The sequence below is a fragment of the Pseudochaenichthys georgianus genome, chromosome 8 (assembly GCF_902827115.2).
Source record: "Pseudochaenichthys georgianus chromosome 8, fPseGeo1.2, whole genome shotgun sequence".
In the NCBI taxonomy this organism is placed as follows: Eukaryota; Metazoa; Chordata; class Actinopteri; order Perciformes; family Channichthyidae; genus Pseudochaenichthys; species Pseudochaenichthys georgianus.
The window spans coordinates 26,860,653-26,879,390 of NC_047510.2; the positions used below are offsets into that span (position 1 = coordinate 26,860,653).

Below are 18,738 nucleotides of genomic sequence, written 5' to 3' on the forward strand. Positions count from 1 at the left end.
TATCACCATTTCCAAGTGGTGGCGCTAAATCACGTGACACGTTGTTTACCTCACACAAAAGTGCAGTAGAAGAAGAAAACAGCGGAACAAGAAGATGTGCGAGTTTCGTTTCCGAGTGACCTAGTTAGCTTCTGCTATTAGCATCAGTTATTATTCTTTATGTCTAACAATGGGATTGTCCGTTCTTAATCTAGCAGCTAGCTTTGTTTGATACCCAGTCTCTGATTGATCAGACAAGAAGCGAAACAAAACATAGGAGGATTTCTATCTTGAAGCTTGGCTAAAGGGGATAGCCGTTGTTAGCCTATTTTATTTAGATATTGCGATTAAAATGTGTTGTCAAACGATAGCTGTGTTGTAAATTCACTGTGTGTGGTTAGGGTTAGCTGGCTAGCTGGTTATCGATTGCTGGCTGATCAACGCTTGGCTATCTTCGTTAAGCTAGGTTCACTCCTGCAGCTCCCTTGGATGTTCACTGTGGTAAGTACAATTTATTATAAGATAATACTTTTACTACATTGATTGGTAAGCATAAATCATTTCCACAACTAACTACATATCAATCCCTTTTTACCTATTGCTACTTGTGGTTGTAGCTTAGTTGTTGCTTTACACAATTGTGATTGTGTAATAAAATGTCAATATCTTTCTCTAGTATATTTCCATATATTTATGTTGCCTAGTGAGCTTGTCTATTGGATAGAATTCACGTGTATTCACTCTTTTTTTTACATTGTGTATTATTTAGATACTATTGTGATATAAGTCTGTTCAACTGTGAATTAGTGTTATATGTGTATCGTATTCTACCGTTAAAATATTTTTAAACTCGTGTGTAATGCTGGACAACTCTACTGCTGTGACAAAATGATGTCCCAATTTGTGATGAATAAAGTGTCTTTCCATCTAATATTATATTATTAAACACCTCACTTTAGTGTTAACTATGGTCAGCTGTAACAGTGGACGTCTGTGGACAGTCAAGATGCATGCATGTATGTGGGACACATTATTATAATGAATAATAACAAGTGTTTTGAAACAGCACTTCCTATATCACACTGAGAATATCACTTTGCACATAAGGAGTTGGTGATAAGCTTGTTTAAAACTAAATTTTCTGCATTTAATACCCATTTACGGTATTTTTTGCAACATTGTAATGTGTTCGATAAGTAAAAAAACGACATTATTAATTGTACAAAACACGCAATGGGTGTGGTTTTAATGAACATTGGTTATTATTAGGTTTATTGTCCTTTTTGAATTTCACATTAGCAAAACAATTATTGTGACCGCTTAATTTCTTGCTTCAATTTTCTTTCTAGGACTTTTTTTCAGCGTTCAATTGCCTTATTTTACAGTGGGCCTTTTTACCAATTGTTTGCTTCAATTTCATTAAGCAATTTAAATACTTCATGCTGAATGCTGTATATCCTGCTTTTGTGATACAAGAAAAAGGATCATGTCATCGTCCAGTTAACAACAATCGAGTGCTTCAGATTCAGTCATTATATTCATGGTTTACAAACACAGCTCTCAACTAGGATACAACTGAAATAGAATCTATGCACTCTAATGTTAATAATTAAACATTTGTCACTTCTTCTCGTCCAAATGTTCTCCAACAAGCCATTATATCCTTCTGTGTTGCAGTCAGGAAGTGACTCTTCGGCCCCATGTCTGCTGAGGCTTCAGTAGGCAGTCATGCTGCTGATTCGGCCCAGTCTGCTAATTCCCAGCCTGCCTTCCACAACTCGGATGAGCTCAGAAATCGAGGTCTGCTCGGGAGCAAGTATGTCAAATTAAATGTGGGTGGCTCCCTGCATTATACAACTGTCCAGACGTTAAGCAAGGAAGACAGTCTGCTGCGGAGCATATGCAATGGGGGAACAGAAGTTTCCATAGACTCAGAAGGTAAGTGGTTGTGTCTGGTAGACACTAAACGCTTCGACTGGATCCATTTGTTATGCTGTAATGTCTTGAAGCATGTGCCACTGATGTCAGCATTTTTAGTATGGATCTATTTTGACTTAATATAATAGTTGTTTCAGATGCTCTGTTTTTAATTTATATACATACAAGTACGAACTTAATTCTAACATGAGTAGAACCTTACAGTTTTAGTATACATTGACATATAAAATCAAATATTCTGCAGTGGAGGGCAATTATACAACTCGTGATCTTCAGCAGCGATTCTCAAACTGCTGCAGGTAGAGAGTCGTAAGGGGCGGGGGTCAACCAGCTCAGTCTCATATATCTGTTTGTTTTCTTTTCTTTTTGCGTATTTCCGTCGTCAGTTTAAGTCGTGCACAGAGAGTAACGTCACAGCCACACACACAACATCAACCATCAAAAATACTGTACTGAGATTTTTAGACAAGGAGTTTGACTCTCACACGCTGACTTTTACTACCAACACTATCTGGTGTGGTCATGGTGTAACCGACACCATCAGTAGTGTCAGAAAGGTGTGTCTTTGTTGGCTGTTTCCCTTTTTTTTTTAAAGAACCAAAGTTGACTGAAAAATGCAAATGACTCAAAACCATTTTCCTGCTCTCCCAGGTTGGGTCATTTTGGATAGGTGTGGCCGACATTTTGGACTGGTTTTGAACTTCCTGCGGGACGGCTCAGTCCCACTTCCAGAGGATCACAAAGAGCTGGATGAGGTTCTGAAGGAGGCGCAGTACTATCGGGTCCAGGGACTCGCGCAGCTCTGCATCAGTGCCATGCAGGTAAGCAGCTACTTTTGAGAATAAACAACACACTAATACTTCCATATTTGCAGGGGGTATTTCAAATGTGGGGTTTCTCGTTATTTCTGATGTTCAATTGACTTTAATATTAACTTTACCAAGTGTGTTAGTTAGATGTGTTTTTAAATCTACTTTCTTTCTTCACCTTCAGAAACAAAAGGATGTTTTTGAAACAGTGTGTCGCATCCCCATGATCACCTCAGCCAAAGAAGAACAGAAAATAATGGCTTCGTGTAAAAAGGTAAATAACTTGTTGTCTCAACTAAATGACAAAGGTGTGATTTATTATGTTTGGAGTGTATACACAGTTTTCAAAAACCATGTTCCACTGTATACTACTGCTTTATGAGTATTTATACCTGTTTCTTTTCTCTACAGCCGGTAGTCAAATTGCAGAACAACAGAGGGAACAACAAATACTCTTACACCAGGTAAACTTTAAAGCTGACCGTGCATGTTTAATTAGAGAGTATAAAAACAATTACATAAGCCACATTTTCTTCCAAGCTTAATCCGAGTTCACTTGACATTCACTTTAATTATAATAATAATGAATTCATCTTTTCAGTTTAAACTAACGTGCTGTTTCTCTCTCCCCTTTGTCCAGCAACTCTGATGATAACCTGCTGAAGAATATTGAACTCTTTGACAAACTGGTGCTCCGGTTTAATGGCCGCGTCCTGTTCGTCAAAGATGTGCTTGGGGATGAGATCTGCTGCTGGTCTTTCTACGGAGAAGGCCGCAAGATCGCTGAAGTGTGCTGCACGTCCATCGTCTATGCCACAGAGAAGAAGCAGACCAAAGTAAGTAATGTCTACTTTGCACAACATGTCATTAAAGCAGTAGGCTGACACCCTTCTAAGTATTAATAAATTATTGAAACACAAGAGCAAGACTAGCCGTTCCCCCCTTTTTCCAGTCTTTAAGCTAACCTAACTTTCTGTAGCTCTATATTTTAACAGGAAGAAAGCGAATAAGCGTATTTTCCAACATGTTGAGCTATGTCTTAAACCTCTTATTAGTATTTTATTAATTCAAACGCCGGGTCTGAAACTGAATTGATTCTTTCTAGGTTGAGTTTCCTGAGGCCCGAATCTTTGAAGAAACCCTCAATATCCTCATCTATGAGAATGGCAGAGGGTCTGGACCGGGGGGGTTGCACCTTTTAGACGCCAGAGGCTCGGGGGCCTCACTGGACGAAGAGGGTGCTACCGGAGGCGAAAGGCGAGTTAGACGGATCCACGTAAGGAGGCATATAATGCATGACGAAAGAGGGCCCGGTCAACAAACTGTGTATAAGGACTAATAATGTGAAAGCATACTGCACGGAAGAGCGACTTCATGTGTGTTCATTTTGTTTCTTCTCGAATGCTAGAATGAAAGAGACGTCCTTGATAATAGCAATAGCTCAGTAGGTAGATATTTCCTTAAATGTCTTGAGACGTCACTGCACAGACATGTAGGAGTCGAAGACTGATGTGTAACAGAAGAGACGTTTTGCTTCTGTTTACAAGAAAACAAAATGTACATAATTTAAATAGGAAATGTGTAAATGTACCTGGGATGTGAAACTGGCATAAATATTTCTTGGCAAATGTTAAAGGGCATACTATGCAGGATTTGTCGGCTATTTGTAAACACACAGCATAAAAGTTAAAAAAGCTAAAAAAAATAAAAAAAATAGTGGAACGGTGGTCGAGTGAGTTAAAGAGTGACGAGTCGAGCAGACCTGCAACGCTTTATCGACGACACAGACCAACCACAGTGGAGAGAGACAGGAAATCTAGCCTCTACCTTATTTCTTTTTAAGTCCTGTGCACTGTTTTTGGTTGGGGGCTGGCCACTTCTTCCTAAAGGAAAATCTAATAAGAAAATAGTTCCAGACACCACCTAAAGTGGAACATAAATGATGATAGAGAGATTCTTTGGGTATGAGTCTATACATTGTTGTTATGGAAATCCTGCATAGTATACCTTTCTTAAGGAACCTAACTGAATGGGCCTAAAAACCCAACTCTCACCTCACCTGTTAATGTGGGTGTTAATAATGTGCACTGGCACCCTCCTTTGTGTTTGGCTTATAGGAAATACTGTAAGTCAGTTTATTCAGGTTGTGAAACATCTCTCATTCGTTGGACTGATATGCAGCCTGACAGCGATGATATTCTAACACTGGAATAAAACTGAGTAGCCATTGTTAGGGAGGTTGTCTATAAATGAGATTGTTGAGCAGCTCCATTTTCTTTATTTAAATTATTACTGCTGTTGCTTCAAGATGTTTTATTAATTTATGAACCTAATTTATTGTTTGGTATTTAACTTTTTGTATTGTATGCAATCTTTGTGTTAACTAGTGCTCAAGTGAGTTTAATTTTTGAAATGATACAATGCACTCGATGGCACACACCAGATTTTGAATTGACACCTGTAAATGACTAATGTTTCAAGAAGAACCGAGACCATTTCCTTGAGAACTCATTTTGTTTTGAGCCATGACCTTTCACTTTATGTCTTATACCAAACCACTGAAATTTGCTCACAATAATTGGCCATAGAGTGATGATAAATGCAATTACTGGGTTGAATTGAACCTTCATGGAGATGATACATATTTAATTTCTGATATCCACCAGTATCTTGTGCACACCTAATCACCCTGAAAACAAAACATTGAATGAGAGCAATATATATCTCTTAATAAAGTCCCCTAAGAATACCCTAAAATATGCACTAATATGACTTCCGTCCTATAGTGGTCATGAGAATGTTCTGAATAAATTATTTGTGAAATCCAACTTCAGCTTCTTGGTCTTATTGTTCTCTATTTCCTGAAGTGTATACAAAAGAAAAGGACTCAAACACTTACAGAAAGTAAAAAGTGTGTTTGGTTTTATTTTGCCATGTTATATTTTGGGACCTAGACAATTGCAATTGTTATATTGTTTTTTGTGATTCAACCACACTTCGGGAGCCTTAATAAATTACCGCTCGAATGACAAAACCAATGTAATTTTCAGTGTGTCTTTATTGAATAATCTAATTACTTGTCACTAGCTTCCATATCATTTATTTACTATATACATTTGTTTTAGAAAACAAATCTTTAGCCACCTTATCATGTGACCTTATTACTCCAAACAAACACGTAGGATGGATCTGTTTTATTGAATTGTAGTGCCTTTTCATTTTGTGAAAATATAGCTCCTAGAAATATGTGACATAATTATATCAAATCAACAATCAATCAATGTTTATTTATATAGCCCAATATCACAAATGTTACATTTCAAACCGGAGAGACGTGATGTAAGAATTACATATTTATTGTTTACACGTCATATGAATGAAATGATTGCCATGATAATACAACAGGAGAATGTAATGGTGTTTGGCGATTAGGCCCCGGTTTGCAGGATAATCATTCAGGAGGGAAAGCACCGCTCCGATGAAATCCCCGGGGTCTAGACACTGGTGGTGGTGCTGAGTAGATGGGACCGGTCTGAAGAAGGAAGGTTTAGCTTTGTCCTGGAGGCGAGAGGGTTGGAGGCGGGTTGCGGTCATCTGCAAATGACAACTGACAGGGAGGAAGAGCAGGCATTTAAGGAATTTAGCATGTGCCGCTATTGGCTGCTGAGGGGTGACTCCCTCATATTTAATGAGGGGGGAAGGGAACCATCGAGTGACGTGTAAGTGACTCGTGTTAGGTCTTCCTTATTGAACTTGCGCTAAGCTTCATTTGTCTCAGTGGACTTCACAGTTTGTACAGAATATCAGTATGACAATACGACACCCTCTGTCCTTAGACCCTCACATCGTACAAGGAAAAACTTGTCAACACAATAAACATAAGACACTTAGGCCTATAGGGTTTAAGTGCTTTTTCTATTCTTTATGCATATTTTAATGAAAATGAATCAGCTTTATTATTGTTTAGCACATAAAAAAGCAGTTAAAATAACATTGGTGTTGGTTTTGTGTCGTTCAACCAGTATCAATTTCAAAACCTGAGTAAGCAAGACGTGAGCTAACCTTTCTCTGACAGCCAACAGTCTGAAAATGAGCAGAAAGATCCAAAGTTAATGTTTTTAGAATATACAACCTAAGAAAATTTCACAGCTGTTATGGCTTTCTAAGTAGATAAATAAGTGCTTCAAATTAATTTCTAGAAAGAAAAAACAATATGTTGTATTTTGAAAACGCGCTGGTCCAACGTCACTTCCTGTCAAATCCTACGGCCCGCAGCCGCCAAAAAGGACCGAACATAGTCAGACATGGATATGTCAGAGAAAGAGAAAACAGGTATCCGCAGGTTTGTGTGTGATCAACTGCGTGATGAGCCAGACCTCAGGTACAGTTAAACAGTTCAAAAACGTTTTAATGTAGTGCTGTTACTTTTTACTGACAAGGAGTATACTGGCATTTGTGCTTTGACTGTTTGTGTGTGTTGCTAACTTTGGTCCACATGCAGTCAACAAGAATACACACAGGCAAACACTTGTTTAAAAATGTTTTTTATAAATGTTCATTAAACAAGTCAAACGAGCTTAATGTTGTGAATTCAAGACAAAAATTACGAATGCTGTAACCTTTATGCGCCAATTAACTTACCATTAAGATACGTTAATACAGACATGACGCATGATGTTATGGTTTTCACCCAAACACAACGCGGGAATCAGCCTACTTTGGCGTTTATGTATACGTTATCAGTTGCACACCTTTTGGTTGAAAGCTTGGATGTCTGGTTGAAAGTGGTAACTTTTAGTGAAACGAGGAATGCCATTTTTTGGAAAACAGTATGTCCATTTATCCAAAATACTCTTACATACAGCACCTCATAATTGATTGATCCTTTTTAATATTGTGTTAATAAATACAGCATATACCACATGTTATCGTCTAACATTTTGAAATGTACTTAAAACAATCTACATGAAAAACTAGTATTAATCCACTGTAGGAATACTATTAAAAGTAGTGCCAACAAAATGACATACTCCCAGTTTCTAGCACTGAATGAAGTTGTCCATCTAATTTGGTAAATGAAGGTAAACTACGGTATTTTGTGTATAATCTATGAGCTGAAATTGCATATCCCATACTATCCTAATAGAATTCCCTTATTTCCAACGCCTCTGTGTCACCTTTTAGGTTTTGCATTAAAGTGACTCTTAGGTATTTTAAGTCTTTATCTGTTTAAGATGTAATTTAGTGTAATGTGGGTTTGTTTATTGTCTTCAGGTATATTTCCTAAGCTGTGTTCAAAAACATAAGCTCATGTTAATTATGTTTCTTTCTATAAATGACCTCCCCCCTTACACATCATGAAGTAATATTTTTTTTATTGTTTTATTTTTCCAGCACACTAACCTTAAGAATATTGAAAAAACGATACCTGGAACGTGCGCAATGTGACTCATTAAGTCCAGAGGTCAAACATTTCATAAAGCGAGTGGTTGAAGAGGCACTGATAAAAATGCAGGTATATGAATTACTCTTTAGCAAAAGCTTACATTTTCAGTGAACTGTAACTTTTATATTCATCAGCCCAGTTTCATATTAACTGCTAGGAAAATGATGAAAATGATAGTGAGCTGGAAACCAAGAAGTCCCAAAAGAAAAGGAAGAGAGAAGATGAAAATAATGAGGTGTTGAGTGGGGGGGAAGACGAAGATGTATCCACAGCAAAAAAGCCCCGTCGTCGGTCGAGCCCATCCTCGGGTAGGTTATAAATGCTTTCTTTGTTTGACGTGTTTAGATTCTTCAAGTATTTATTAATTATAGCATGTTCTTCTTTTAATTACTCAACGGAAAATGCCCTGTACCAAATTTAACAGCTGGACTCGGGCGTCAAATAATCATTAATTTCATAAATGATTTGGTATGAGAAGGTTTGTTGTCTGTGGTGATGTAATCAGCGGTCTTCTTTTGTCCTTGTAAAAATCCATAGATATACAGGATGAAGTAAAAGAAAGAAATGCAGAATCTCCTAATATTCCAAAAGTTGGAAACAATAATGTTTGACATTTGAGTTTAGAAAATGTCAAACATCGATAACTTGCGACTCTTAAAAAGAATAAAAAACTGTCTTAAAACCACATTTTCGTTTGTTAGCCTTATCAACAAAGTCAATCTGATCATCTCACTCACTCTGCACCTATGTCAACTTAAAGGGGACCTATCATGCAAGATGCACTTTTTGATGTCTTTTATACATACATATGTGTCCCCGGTGCGTCGGGGAACTCACGCAGCGTCAGAAAATAAAACCCTCTCTCTTTTCCTCCGTACCCAAATCTCTAAAAACGGGGCTATAACGGAGCTGATCCAGATTTGCGTCCGATATGACGTAATATCGGAAAGGTAGGCTGGATTTACACCCACGGCCCTATCAGAAACGTTGCTGTCAGAAACAATGCCCCACTGTTTTGGACGTGATATGGTCGGTGTTTACATTAGCATCGCTAACACTCAGAGCTAACCTGTACTGGACAGCATGTGTGTGAAGAAGCAGGAAATAAAAAGGAACTCACCTTGTGGTATAACCGGCAAGAGAGAAAGCCTTTGAGCTCCATACTGTTTCAGAGATAATCCTTGATAATCCATGATATGGCTTTTCATCACGGCAGCATTTAGTTTAGACCAGGGGTGTCAAACTCAATTTCATCGCGGGCCACATTCGCATAAAGGTTGCACTCAAAGGGCCGGTTGTAACTATATAAATATATAATATATGTATATAAAATAATGTATTATATTACATTATTGCCTCTGAATTGGATTATTATCGGATAGGATAATAACTTAGTAATTAACTCCGTCTGAAAGCAGAAGTCCAGGGCAAATAATTGCAAGTCTCTTCAGTGCCATGTCACAAAACGAGATGCATTGTGGGACATGTAGTTTATGGGCAACGTGCTTCTGTAAAGTGGCATGTAACCGTTTAATAAACGTATTATATTCTTTGCTAGCTCTTGCGGGGCCACATCAAATGAAGTCGCGGGCCAGATTTGGCCCCCGGGCCTTGAGTTTGAGACCCCTGGTTTAGACAGTAGCTGCCGGGTCCCGCATGAGCTCAGACCCCTCCTCTTTTTTTTTTTTTTAATTCTTTTTTTTTTTTAAAGCTTTATCCCCAAATCAGCACTTTTGAAACAGGAAGTGAAAAAGAGGGATATGAGGCATGGCTAGAATGGGTCATCTGTTTGGTATTTTGAGCAAAACACTTCATAGACATGTTTTTTATATATTTGTATATATCTGAGACCTATGCTATTGCCTAAAAATAGCATGATAGGTGACCTTTAATCTTGTATGTATCCAAAATGAGTCTTGTTGTCTTTTTGTCTTGTTATTGACAGAATCAGAGGTCAAAAAGGACTGCAAAACAGAAAGTGATGACAGTGAGGAGGAAGAGAAAGTGAAATCTGAGGATGAAAAGAAAGAGGTAAAGAAATCCCAGCGCACCACAAACGGGAAGAGTAAACCGCAGATAAGCAGTGAGGAACCATCTGATGAAGAAATGAATGAGTCAGAAAATAAAGGCAAAGAGAGTAGCTGTGAGGACAGTCCAAAAGAAAAGGCGATAAAGAAAACGGATGCGACAAAGAATGGAGAGTCGGGAAGCAGCGATGCAAGCAAAGGAAAGAAAACACCTCAGAGTGATGAGGAGGATAAACCTGACGAAGAGAGCGAGTCAGAAGAAAGTGAACGAATGAAAGACAAAGACCCCTCAGGTGACAGTGAAAAAGGTGACTATGCAAAATGTATACTTTCATGTAGGGCTGCTCGATTATGGCAAAAATCATAATCTCGATAATTTGGTAATTGGTATTGATATCACGATTATTAAAACGATTAAAAACTATTATTAAAAACGATTATCCATTTACTTTGAAAACATCCATTTATTGAAAATAAAAATGTGAACATTATGTTTTTAACAGTTAATACCCTGAACTTTAAGTATAATTCAACTGAAGAAAAAAATGTTTTTAAATACATTTTAAAAAATCGTTTTATTTCGTATTGTTTTCATAATCGTTGCAAGCCAAAATCGTAATTACGATTAAAATACGACTAATTGAGCAGCCCTACTTTCATGTCCTATACACACATTTTTATTTCTGACTGACAATATAACCTTTTGTTGGGTTATGCAGAAGAAAAAGTCTTGGTGGAAAAGAAAAACAACGACTCTGACTCGTCACTCACCTCATTGGACGAGGAACAGAATAATGGAAAAGAAAATACAGCAGCTGATAAAAAGAAGAAAGCCACGAAAAAGGTGGAGAAAAAAGAGAAGAGCGCCAGCGGTCCAAAGGTAAGCCCATGAGAGAAATCAATCAATCGGAAGAATCAATCTTTATAGAGTTAATTAAGTCTCTCTGTCAGGCAGCATACGTTTTTAATGCAGCAACATTCAATTGGTCAAATCCAATGTATAATGTACATCGTATTTTCACATGGAAGTTAGTCAAAATACAAAGGATACATTGGGGGTCAGTAACAGCTTGTTAACTGTATTGGGGCATCTTGACAAAACTGAAGTGCTTTTCCTTCCGGGAAAAGATTGTCCCTCTCTTGACCTAACTATCAACATCGGCCCCTCTGTTGTTTCCCCGACTCAGACTGCAAGGAATCTGGGTGTTATCCTAGATAACAACCTGTCGTTTACTGCAAACATCGCTGCTACAACCCGCTGCTGCAGATACACGCTTTTCAACATCAGGAAGATACGCCCACAGCTGACCCAGAAATCGACGCAGGTTCTGGTCCAGGCTCTCGTGTACCTCACGCCTAGACTACTGCAACTCCCTCCTGGCTGGTCTACCTGCATGTGCCATCCGACCTCTGCAGCTCATCCAGAATGCAGCGGCTCGTCTGGTCTTCAACCTTCCAAAATTTTCCCACACCACGCCGCTCCTCCGCTCCCTCCACTGGCTTCCGGTAACTGCTAGAATCCACTTCAAGACACTGGTACTTGCGTACCATGCTGCGAATGGATCTGGCCCTTCCTACATCCAGGACATGGTTAAACTGTACACCCCAGCACGTGCACTACGCTCTGCATCAACCAAACGACTCGCTGCACCCTCGCTGCGAGGGGGACCCAAGTTCCCATCAGCAAAAACACGTGGGTTTGCTATCCTGGCTCCAAAATGGTGGAATGAGCTCCCCATTGAAATCAGGACCGCAGAAAGCTTACACACCTTCCGGCGCAGACTGAAAACTCATCTCTTTCGACTCCACTTCGAGCGATAGAATGACTAACAAAGAACTGCTAACAGAGCACTTATATACTAATAAAGGACTGGCTTAGCCAGTTGAGCAGCACTTGAAACGATTGGCTCTTTGAAACCTGATGTTCTTATATGATTCTGTTTTCCTCAAGGTTGTGTCTTCCTGGTCGAATGTACTTATTGTAAGTCGCTTTGGATAAAAGCGTCAGCTAAATGTAATGTAATGTAATCCCTCCTTTGATCAAAAAAACGATGGTATTTTGAAAATGGATCACAGGTGTATGTTTGATAATTGTGAGGTTATTGCGATGTTGTATCTTCGACTCCCAACCTGTGTGTCCTCTGATTTATCATTCAGGGGGACGATACATCCGTTGTGAGGCTCAAGCGCTACATTACTCTCTGTGGCGTGAGGCTGAATTACAAGAAGGTGCTCCAGAACTGTCACTCGGTCCGCTCGCAGGTGGCTGTCCTGAAGAAGCAGCTGGAAGATCTTGGTGTTGCTGGTCAGTGAGAGGATATTCACTCATTTGTTTTTCACATTTGCCCGTTATCAGGCATCTTGCGATCTTGTTTATCCGAGCATTAAAAGCTCTTTTTAGGCCCTTTTGGGGTTTGCCCTCTCCTGAAGTGTGTTTGTATATAGGTTGGTGTGCATGTAAATGGTCTGCAAAGGCTTGAATCCCTCCAGAGGGAGTTTTCTGTCCAACACACCTTCCATAACATTATGAAATCACCATGTAATACTCGCGCTCATATTGACTAACGCGCACAACACATTGTATGTGATAGGCTAACACGCTTTCACTTTCTTTGTAAAGGACACAATTTGATTAACTTAGGGCAACAGGGATTTAAGTGATAACTTGCTTCTTCGCTTTTTTTTCGAACAGGTCAGCCATCTATTAAGAAATGCAGAAAAATCAAAATGAAAAGAGAGGAAACTCAGGAACTAGCTGATCTCGATGTCAGCAACATCATTGCCACAGAAGGTAACTTTTTTATTAGTTCTGACACCCATTACTAGATGTGACCTTTGACCTGGTTGGATCAACAATTGCACAGTGCATGTATAAGAATGATCTATCGTGTTTGCTCATCATGTTATTGCACTTATTGCAAAATATAATTATTCTAATGTGGATACTTATCAGGTCGACCTAAGCGCAGAGGAACCTCTGCATGGAAGGAACGGCAGGACTCTCCATCCTCCACATATCTGCGCACTGTGAACTCCGGCTCTGATAGTGATGAAGAAAACAAACCAAACAGAGGGCGAAAGAGACTCTGGGCCAACCTGCAGGGGATCATCAGTGACGATGCAGACAGCAACTGACTGGAACACTAGTGTTCTTAGATATGGATATTTATCTTTCGTTATGTTTTTTGTAAAAGTTGGCTTTACGTATGTTTTTGATACTATTACAAATGTATTTCTGAAACTTTTAGCAAAAAGATAGATTGTTCAAATCAACACATGACGTTACATGTCTTGTTATACTATGTTAAATGTAATTGTATGCTATATTTCTAATAAAGTTGTTGTGCTTTGATCAAATAAGTATTTACATTTTAACCAGAGCTTTAAACTATATGGGTTCCTGATTTATATTGCTTATTCTAAATTAATAAAAAAGTAATCAATAATGCAAAAAAGGACAGGAAATGTATTAATTCAGTTAACAATACATTAATATGGAAACAAGTGACAGGTAGTTAACAGCAGTAATAGTATGTCCGGACACATTTCCGGAACTAACGTAAGTAAGCTCTTGGATATTCGGAATGTTTTGCAGACGGACCAGTCCCACGGTGTAACGTGTCCGCTCGATCTCCTGCAGGTCAATGAGATATTTCTTGTTAATAATTATTGTACCACCCAAGTAATTGTGTGTGTACGGCAGTATTATGTTTTGTTGTTGCTTATTAATAAGTCGGGACGTATTTTCAGTGAGACAACGCATGATAAAACACAATGACTGCATGCATGTGACCCTCAATCCCTCTGTCAAGTATCAGTATAATAAAAGAAACGATACGAACATTACATTTATTGTAACTATCGATATGGCTTTAACATAAATGGTGTGGGATATAATTGTTTTTTAAACCATGAATGAGTTTATCTATTAAAGATTTAAGTTAATACGGGGCAATATGTTTTTAAAGACATAAAAGTGCACGATATAACTTCAATTTAGCCTTGTATCGTTTGCTACTTCATTTTTTTATGGTTGCACAAACTAATTCATTTTGATTTGCAAACTGACATCCAAGGGGTGTTTAAAAAAAACTGGGTGTAAAAGATAACACTAAGTTGTAAACATCAGGTAGAACAATATATTGAAGCCACATTTAACTAGGATGATTTATGTGACCTTTCAATATTGTCTGCAATCCCTTAGCCAAGCCTGTAAATGGGTGTATAAACTGTGTGCATATAGGTAAAATGTAAATACAGTGGGAAGTGTGCTTTGCTTTAGTCTTTTCTTATCGAGCTAATTCTACTCTTATACATTTAAGAGGTAAACATTGCATTCTCTTTTTTATTCCACTATATATCTGACAGCTGTGTGATTAGTTAACTTAACAAATAAAGATTTGGAAGTTGGAGACATTTATTTATATTTTTTAAACCAAATTATTAAGGTTTCACTTTAAACTCTCTTGAATTGTGATGACCTGTTTTCACTGTGTTTTGACAAACCAATCAATTCAATAATGTATAGAGAAAATAATCAACAGATAACTTTAAAAACATGAGCTCCGCCCTCTATGGCTAAAACAGTAATCTTAACTTCATGCATGGCTAATAATAATGTAATGATATATTATACAATAGTATAACACTCACGAAAGACGTTTTCTTTCCAGTGAATACTTTGACTTTCAAAACCGTTGCTACATTTTCCAGATTATAATTATTCTTTAACTCTGTGTGATAAAGGTACTCTAACGTTAGATCTAAATGCTTCCTCCACCACAAATCATAGATATTTCAAAATCTCCAGACGCTCTGACACAGATTATATTATTTCATCCAATAATATTAAAACATATTTTTGAATACCTTTCCAAGGAGTTTAAGGAAATTCAAATAACATAGACTCAATATTACACATTCCACGTAGGAATGGATGACGATGCGCCAGATGAAGCCTTTAAGGAGCTGCACACGGGGGACATTGGAGGATGGGGTGTTGCTCAGATAGCTGCTGGCACCGGGCTCGCTGTGTATGTGATATGGACCGGATTCGTACAGCCAGGCTTCAGGAGAGTCCCCTTGAGGCTACAGGTATGATGTACATCTTAAATAAAGGTCCCCTATTATAATGTTTTTCATCAACATATTATAGGTCTCAGATATATACAAAACATGTCTCTGAAGTGTTTGGCTCCAAACACCAAACAGATCTTTGCAGCATTACCCACAATCCCCTCTGTTTCAGCCCTGTTTCAAAAGTGCTGATTCTCTGTCTGTTACTTTAGATGAAAATAAGGAGCCACTCCCCATGCCCCTCTGAGATATATTTGGTTAAAAAGAACACAATGGTGCTCTAGGAGGAGATGCAGGTGATAAGGTGGGGGGTGTTACCTTGGTTGGTGATTGGCTAATGGTTACACAAGCCAAAAAAAATGTATGACATCATAAAGTGTGGCCAAAATCAGATGAGCTCATTTTCAGACAGGTTTTTATATAAATGGATCAGGACAAAAAGTGAGCAAATCTTTTTTCCTGAAACTTTCAGAATGTCTTTACACAGAGGGGACACATGTTTATTAGGGTGGTCCTTAGTCCCATGTACATTTTCGAATTCATTTACTTTAAGCTCCAACCACCGGAATTCGTTATGATAGTCAAGAAAACTCTCCTGGTGAATTGTATTCAAATTCCAACAACATGTACCCCTCCCTCATCAACCTTGAAGTTTAGCCTCACGTAGGGTGGTCCTTAAAATGTAAAGTTTTCTTGACTAATAGAATAGAGTTCTGGTGGTTGGAGCTTAGACTTTCCGACTTTCAATTTTAAGAACCTACCTAATGTTTATGTATAAAAGACATGAAAAAGTGGATTCTGCATAATAGGTGACCTTTAAAAAAAAACATTTTTCTTAATCAGAAAAACTTTTTTATGTTTTCCAGGTCCCGTACATTCCTGCCAGCAGAGTTCAAGTGGATCATGTAATGAACTTGCTGAGAGGCCGAAAGGGAGGGCTTGTGGATCTGGGGTCAGGCGATGGCCGCATTGTGAGTATAAGCAGGATGTTTCGGCTACTTTTTCTTTCACTGCAATGGGCATTGATTGTGTTATTTTTTCTATCTTTAGGTCTTGGAAGCTCATCAGCAAGGTTTCACTCCCGCTGTTGGTTATGAGCTCAATCCCTGGCTACTCCGCTTGGCCCGCTTCAAAGCTTGGAGAGCAGGCCATCATGAAAAAGTTTCATACAGACGGGAAGATCTCTGGAAGGTATGACATTTATAATCTGTATTATGGCATTAGTTACTTTCCTGTTACCAAGTTAAATTGGCTACCATTAATTGACAACATTTCAATATTTTAATTTGTCTCGCAGCAATGTGTGTTTTTGCAACTACATTATAGTGTAAATTCAAATGTCCCCACTCTTAGAAAAAAAATAGCAAAAAAATGTTGTATCTCTTCACAGGTCGACTTAACAGAATGCAAAAATATCACAGTGTTCTTGGCTCCTAGCGTGGTGAGTAGTATAATGTACAAATGCCTCTAAACTGTAAAATACCATCTCAATCTGTCAGCACAGGCTTTCGGTGTGGTTGTATTCATAACAAATGTATTATCATTGGGTCAGTTTCAGTAAATGTCTGTTGAAGTTTTTCTATTGTGTGTTATTGTTTGTTCCTAGCTTTCATTATTGCAGAAGAAGTTGGAGGCTGAGCTTCCTGAGGATGCCTTAGTGATAGCTGGTCGTTTTCCCTTCCCTGACTGGACACCGTACAGGGTTGAGGGTGAGGGTGTGCACAGAGCCTGGGCATATAACATGCAAGCACAAAGACAAAACTCCTTAAAGAAAAATGACAGCCACGAAAAGCAACCTCAACAATGAACTCACCAAGGACTAAGGCTCCACTCGAATGGTTGTCCCTACTCTTTTGGACTCCAGAATGGGAACATTAATTTATACTGTATATCATTGAGTTACTGCTTATTAAAATGCCTTCCATGGAATATTGTGGACATTTAACCTAACTTGACTATCTGCTTTTTGACTACATCTTAAACCAGATTTTTCAGACAAACTGGGACTGAAATTTAAAATTGAATGTGCTCTCTTCTACAGTCTGGGTCGGGGGATTCTATCTTTTGGCAAGGTGTGTGTTAACATTGAAGGAAAACAACACCTTTGCCACAAGAACACTGTAGAATTGTTGTAATTACTACCTAAATGTTGTCTTTAATTATTTAGAGAATTTTGGATTCCATTTTGCAGCTATATTTCTACAGGTAGGATGAACACTAAAGGTACATTGTTTGTGGGTGATGGTCAGACACATAGTGATGTGGAAATGTCTGTGTTGGAAAGTGTGGAATGTGGTTTTTCCGGCTCCGGCCAAAAAAAAACCCTTGTGTAAGTGCATGAGAGTTTGTTTTTTTGCTGTTGCTATTTCTTTTAAATGTTATAGTGTTTTACCTTGTGTTAGTTCTGCTATAAAAGCAATTTCTCTTAAAACCTATGTATGGAATAAAAATGGACCTTTCTTATGCACCATGCTGGACATTAATCACCAAATTTCAGGTAATGTTTGAGGAGCTTTTAGGTAAAATCCTGGTAAAATCCCAATGTGGCTGACACTAAATGTTGGTTTACAGTGGCTAAAACATGTAATTGTTGTAAAAATACAAATATATTTTCCATAATAAATTACTCAATTTAAATGTTGTGAATCACGATCAAGTTTGTTCAGGACTCATCCAACAGCATTAAACATGATCTGATATGGTAAATGAATATGGTTTATCCGTGTGGTATGTGGGAAAAGGCTCAGTGTACACCCAGTCTATGGTGTACACACTTTAGCAGATTGTGCAATGTTGTGCAATGCTGTCCTGCATTAGTAAATCAGTTTTGAGGGAGAACCATGGGAGAACACATTTCCATGCTGTCTCCACCAGAGGGACAATGCTATATGATCCTTTTTAATATTCCTTTAGTCCTTTGAATATGTAATAAATAAATGATTAATTTAGCAGATAAAAAACATGTCAACCTTTATAAGTGTTTGTGCTCACGGCATTACACTCTTTTGTATTTAGTAAACACTTTAAACTTTGTCTTAAGTATTTGCAGTGGTGGAAAGTAACTAAGTACATTTACTCAAGTACCGTAAGTACAATGTGATGGTACTTTACTTAGGTATTTAAATGTTATTGCTACTTTGTACTTCTACCTCACTACAATTCAGACGTAAATCGTGTACTTTTACTCCTCTACATTTATTTTGTACCTTTGGAACAATGATGTGAAAACTTTAAACAATGATTTTAGTTAGACTTAGAATCAATATATAACAGGGAAAAGTATTAATTTAGCAGATTGTCTTTCTCTTCGAAAACAAAGGCCTTTTACTCTATAAATGTATGTGCTCGCGTATACAAATACACAATTTTTGTCTTTAGTGAAACTTTAAACTTTGTCTTAAGTATTTGTCAAAGTGTTTTAAAGGAGCAGAAATCGTGCTTTTATTATTGTGACTGACTTGAC

General features: G+C 38.0%; 3 protein-coding genes across 4 annotated transcripts; all 3 read left to right on the forward strand.

The window, feature by feature from the left end:
• Positions 1 to 77: 77 nt before the first annotated feature.
• kctd13 (potassium channel tetramerization domain containing 13) lies at positions 78 to 5,554 on the forward strand. The gene is made up of 7 exons (XM_034089541.1): positions 78 to 480; positions 1,657 to 1,917; positions 2,569 to 2,738; positions 2,911 to 3,000; positions 3,138 to 3,190; positions 3,367 to 3,562; positions 3,832 to 5,554. The coding sequence occupies exons 2-7, from the start codon at positions 1,680 to 1,682 to the stop codon at positions 4,063 to 4,065; spliced, it is 981 nt and encodes a 326-aa protein (XP_033945432.1). The 5' UTR covers positions 78 to 480; positions 1,657 to 1,679; the 3' UTR covers positions 4,066 to 5,554.
• Positions 5,555 to 6,993: 1,439 nt separating this feature from the next.
• On the forward strand, positions 6,994 to 13,477 carry hirip3 (HIRA interacting protein 3). Of its 2 annotated transcripts, none has more exons than XM_034089664.2 (8): positions 6,994 to 7,107; positions 8,121 to 8,241; positions 8,330 to 8,480; positions 10,118 to 10,492; positions 10,919 to 11,079; positions 12,357 to 12,504; positions 12,892 to 12,990; positions 13,153 to 13,477. In XM_034089664.2, exons 1-8 carry the CDS (start codon positions 7,031 to 7,033, stop codon positions 13,332 to 13,334), a joined length of 1,314 nt encoding a protein of 437 aa, XP_033945555.1. In that variant the 5' UTR covers positions 6,994 to 7,030; the 3' UTR covers positions 13,335 to 13,477. The 2 variants fall into 2 exon arrangements, with proteins under 2 accessions (XP_033945555.1, XP_033945554.1); XM_034089663.2 differs by having other exon boundaries at positions 10,118 to 10,507; positions 13,153 to 13,473.
• Positions 13,478 to 13,695: 218 nt separating this feature from the next.
• antkmt (adenine nucleotide translocase lysine methyltransferase) lies at positions 13,696 to 17,912 on the forward strand. The gene is made up of 6 exons (XM_034089665.1): positions 13,696 to 13,839; positions 15,130 to 15,293; positions 16,142 to 16,246; positions 16,326 to 16,466; positions 16,666 to 16,716; positions 16,882 to 17,912. The coding sequence occupies exons 2-6, from the start codon at positions 15,132 to 15,134 to the stop codon at positions 17,080 to 17,082; spliced, it is 660 nt and encodes a 219-aa protein (XP_033945556.1). The 5' UTR covers positions 13,696 to 13,839; positions 15,130 to 15,131; the 3' UTR covers positions 17,083 to 17,912.
• Positions 17,913 to 18,738: the final 826 nt, after the last annotated feature.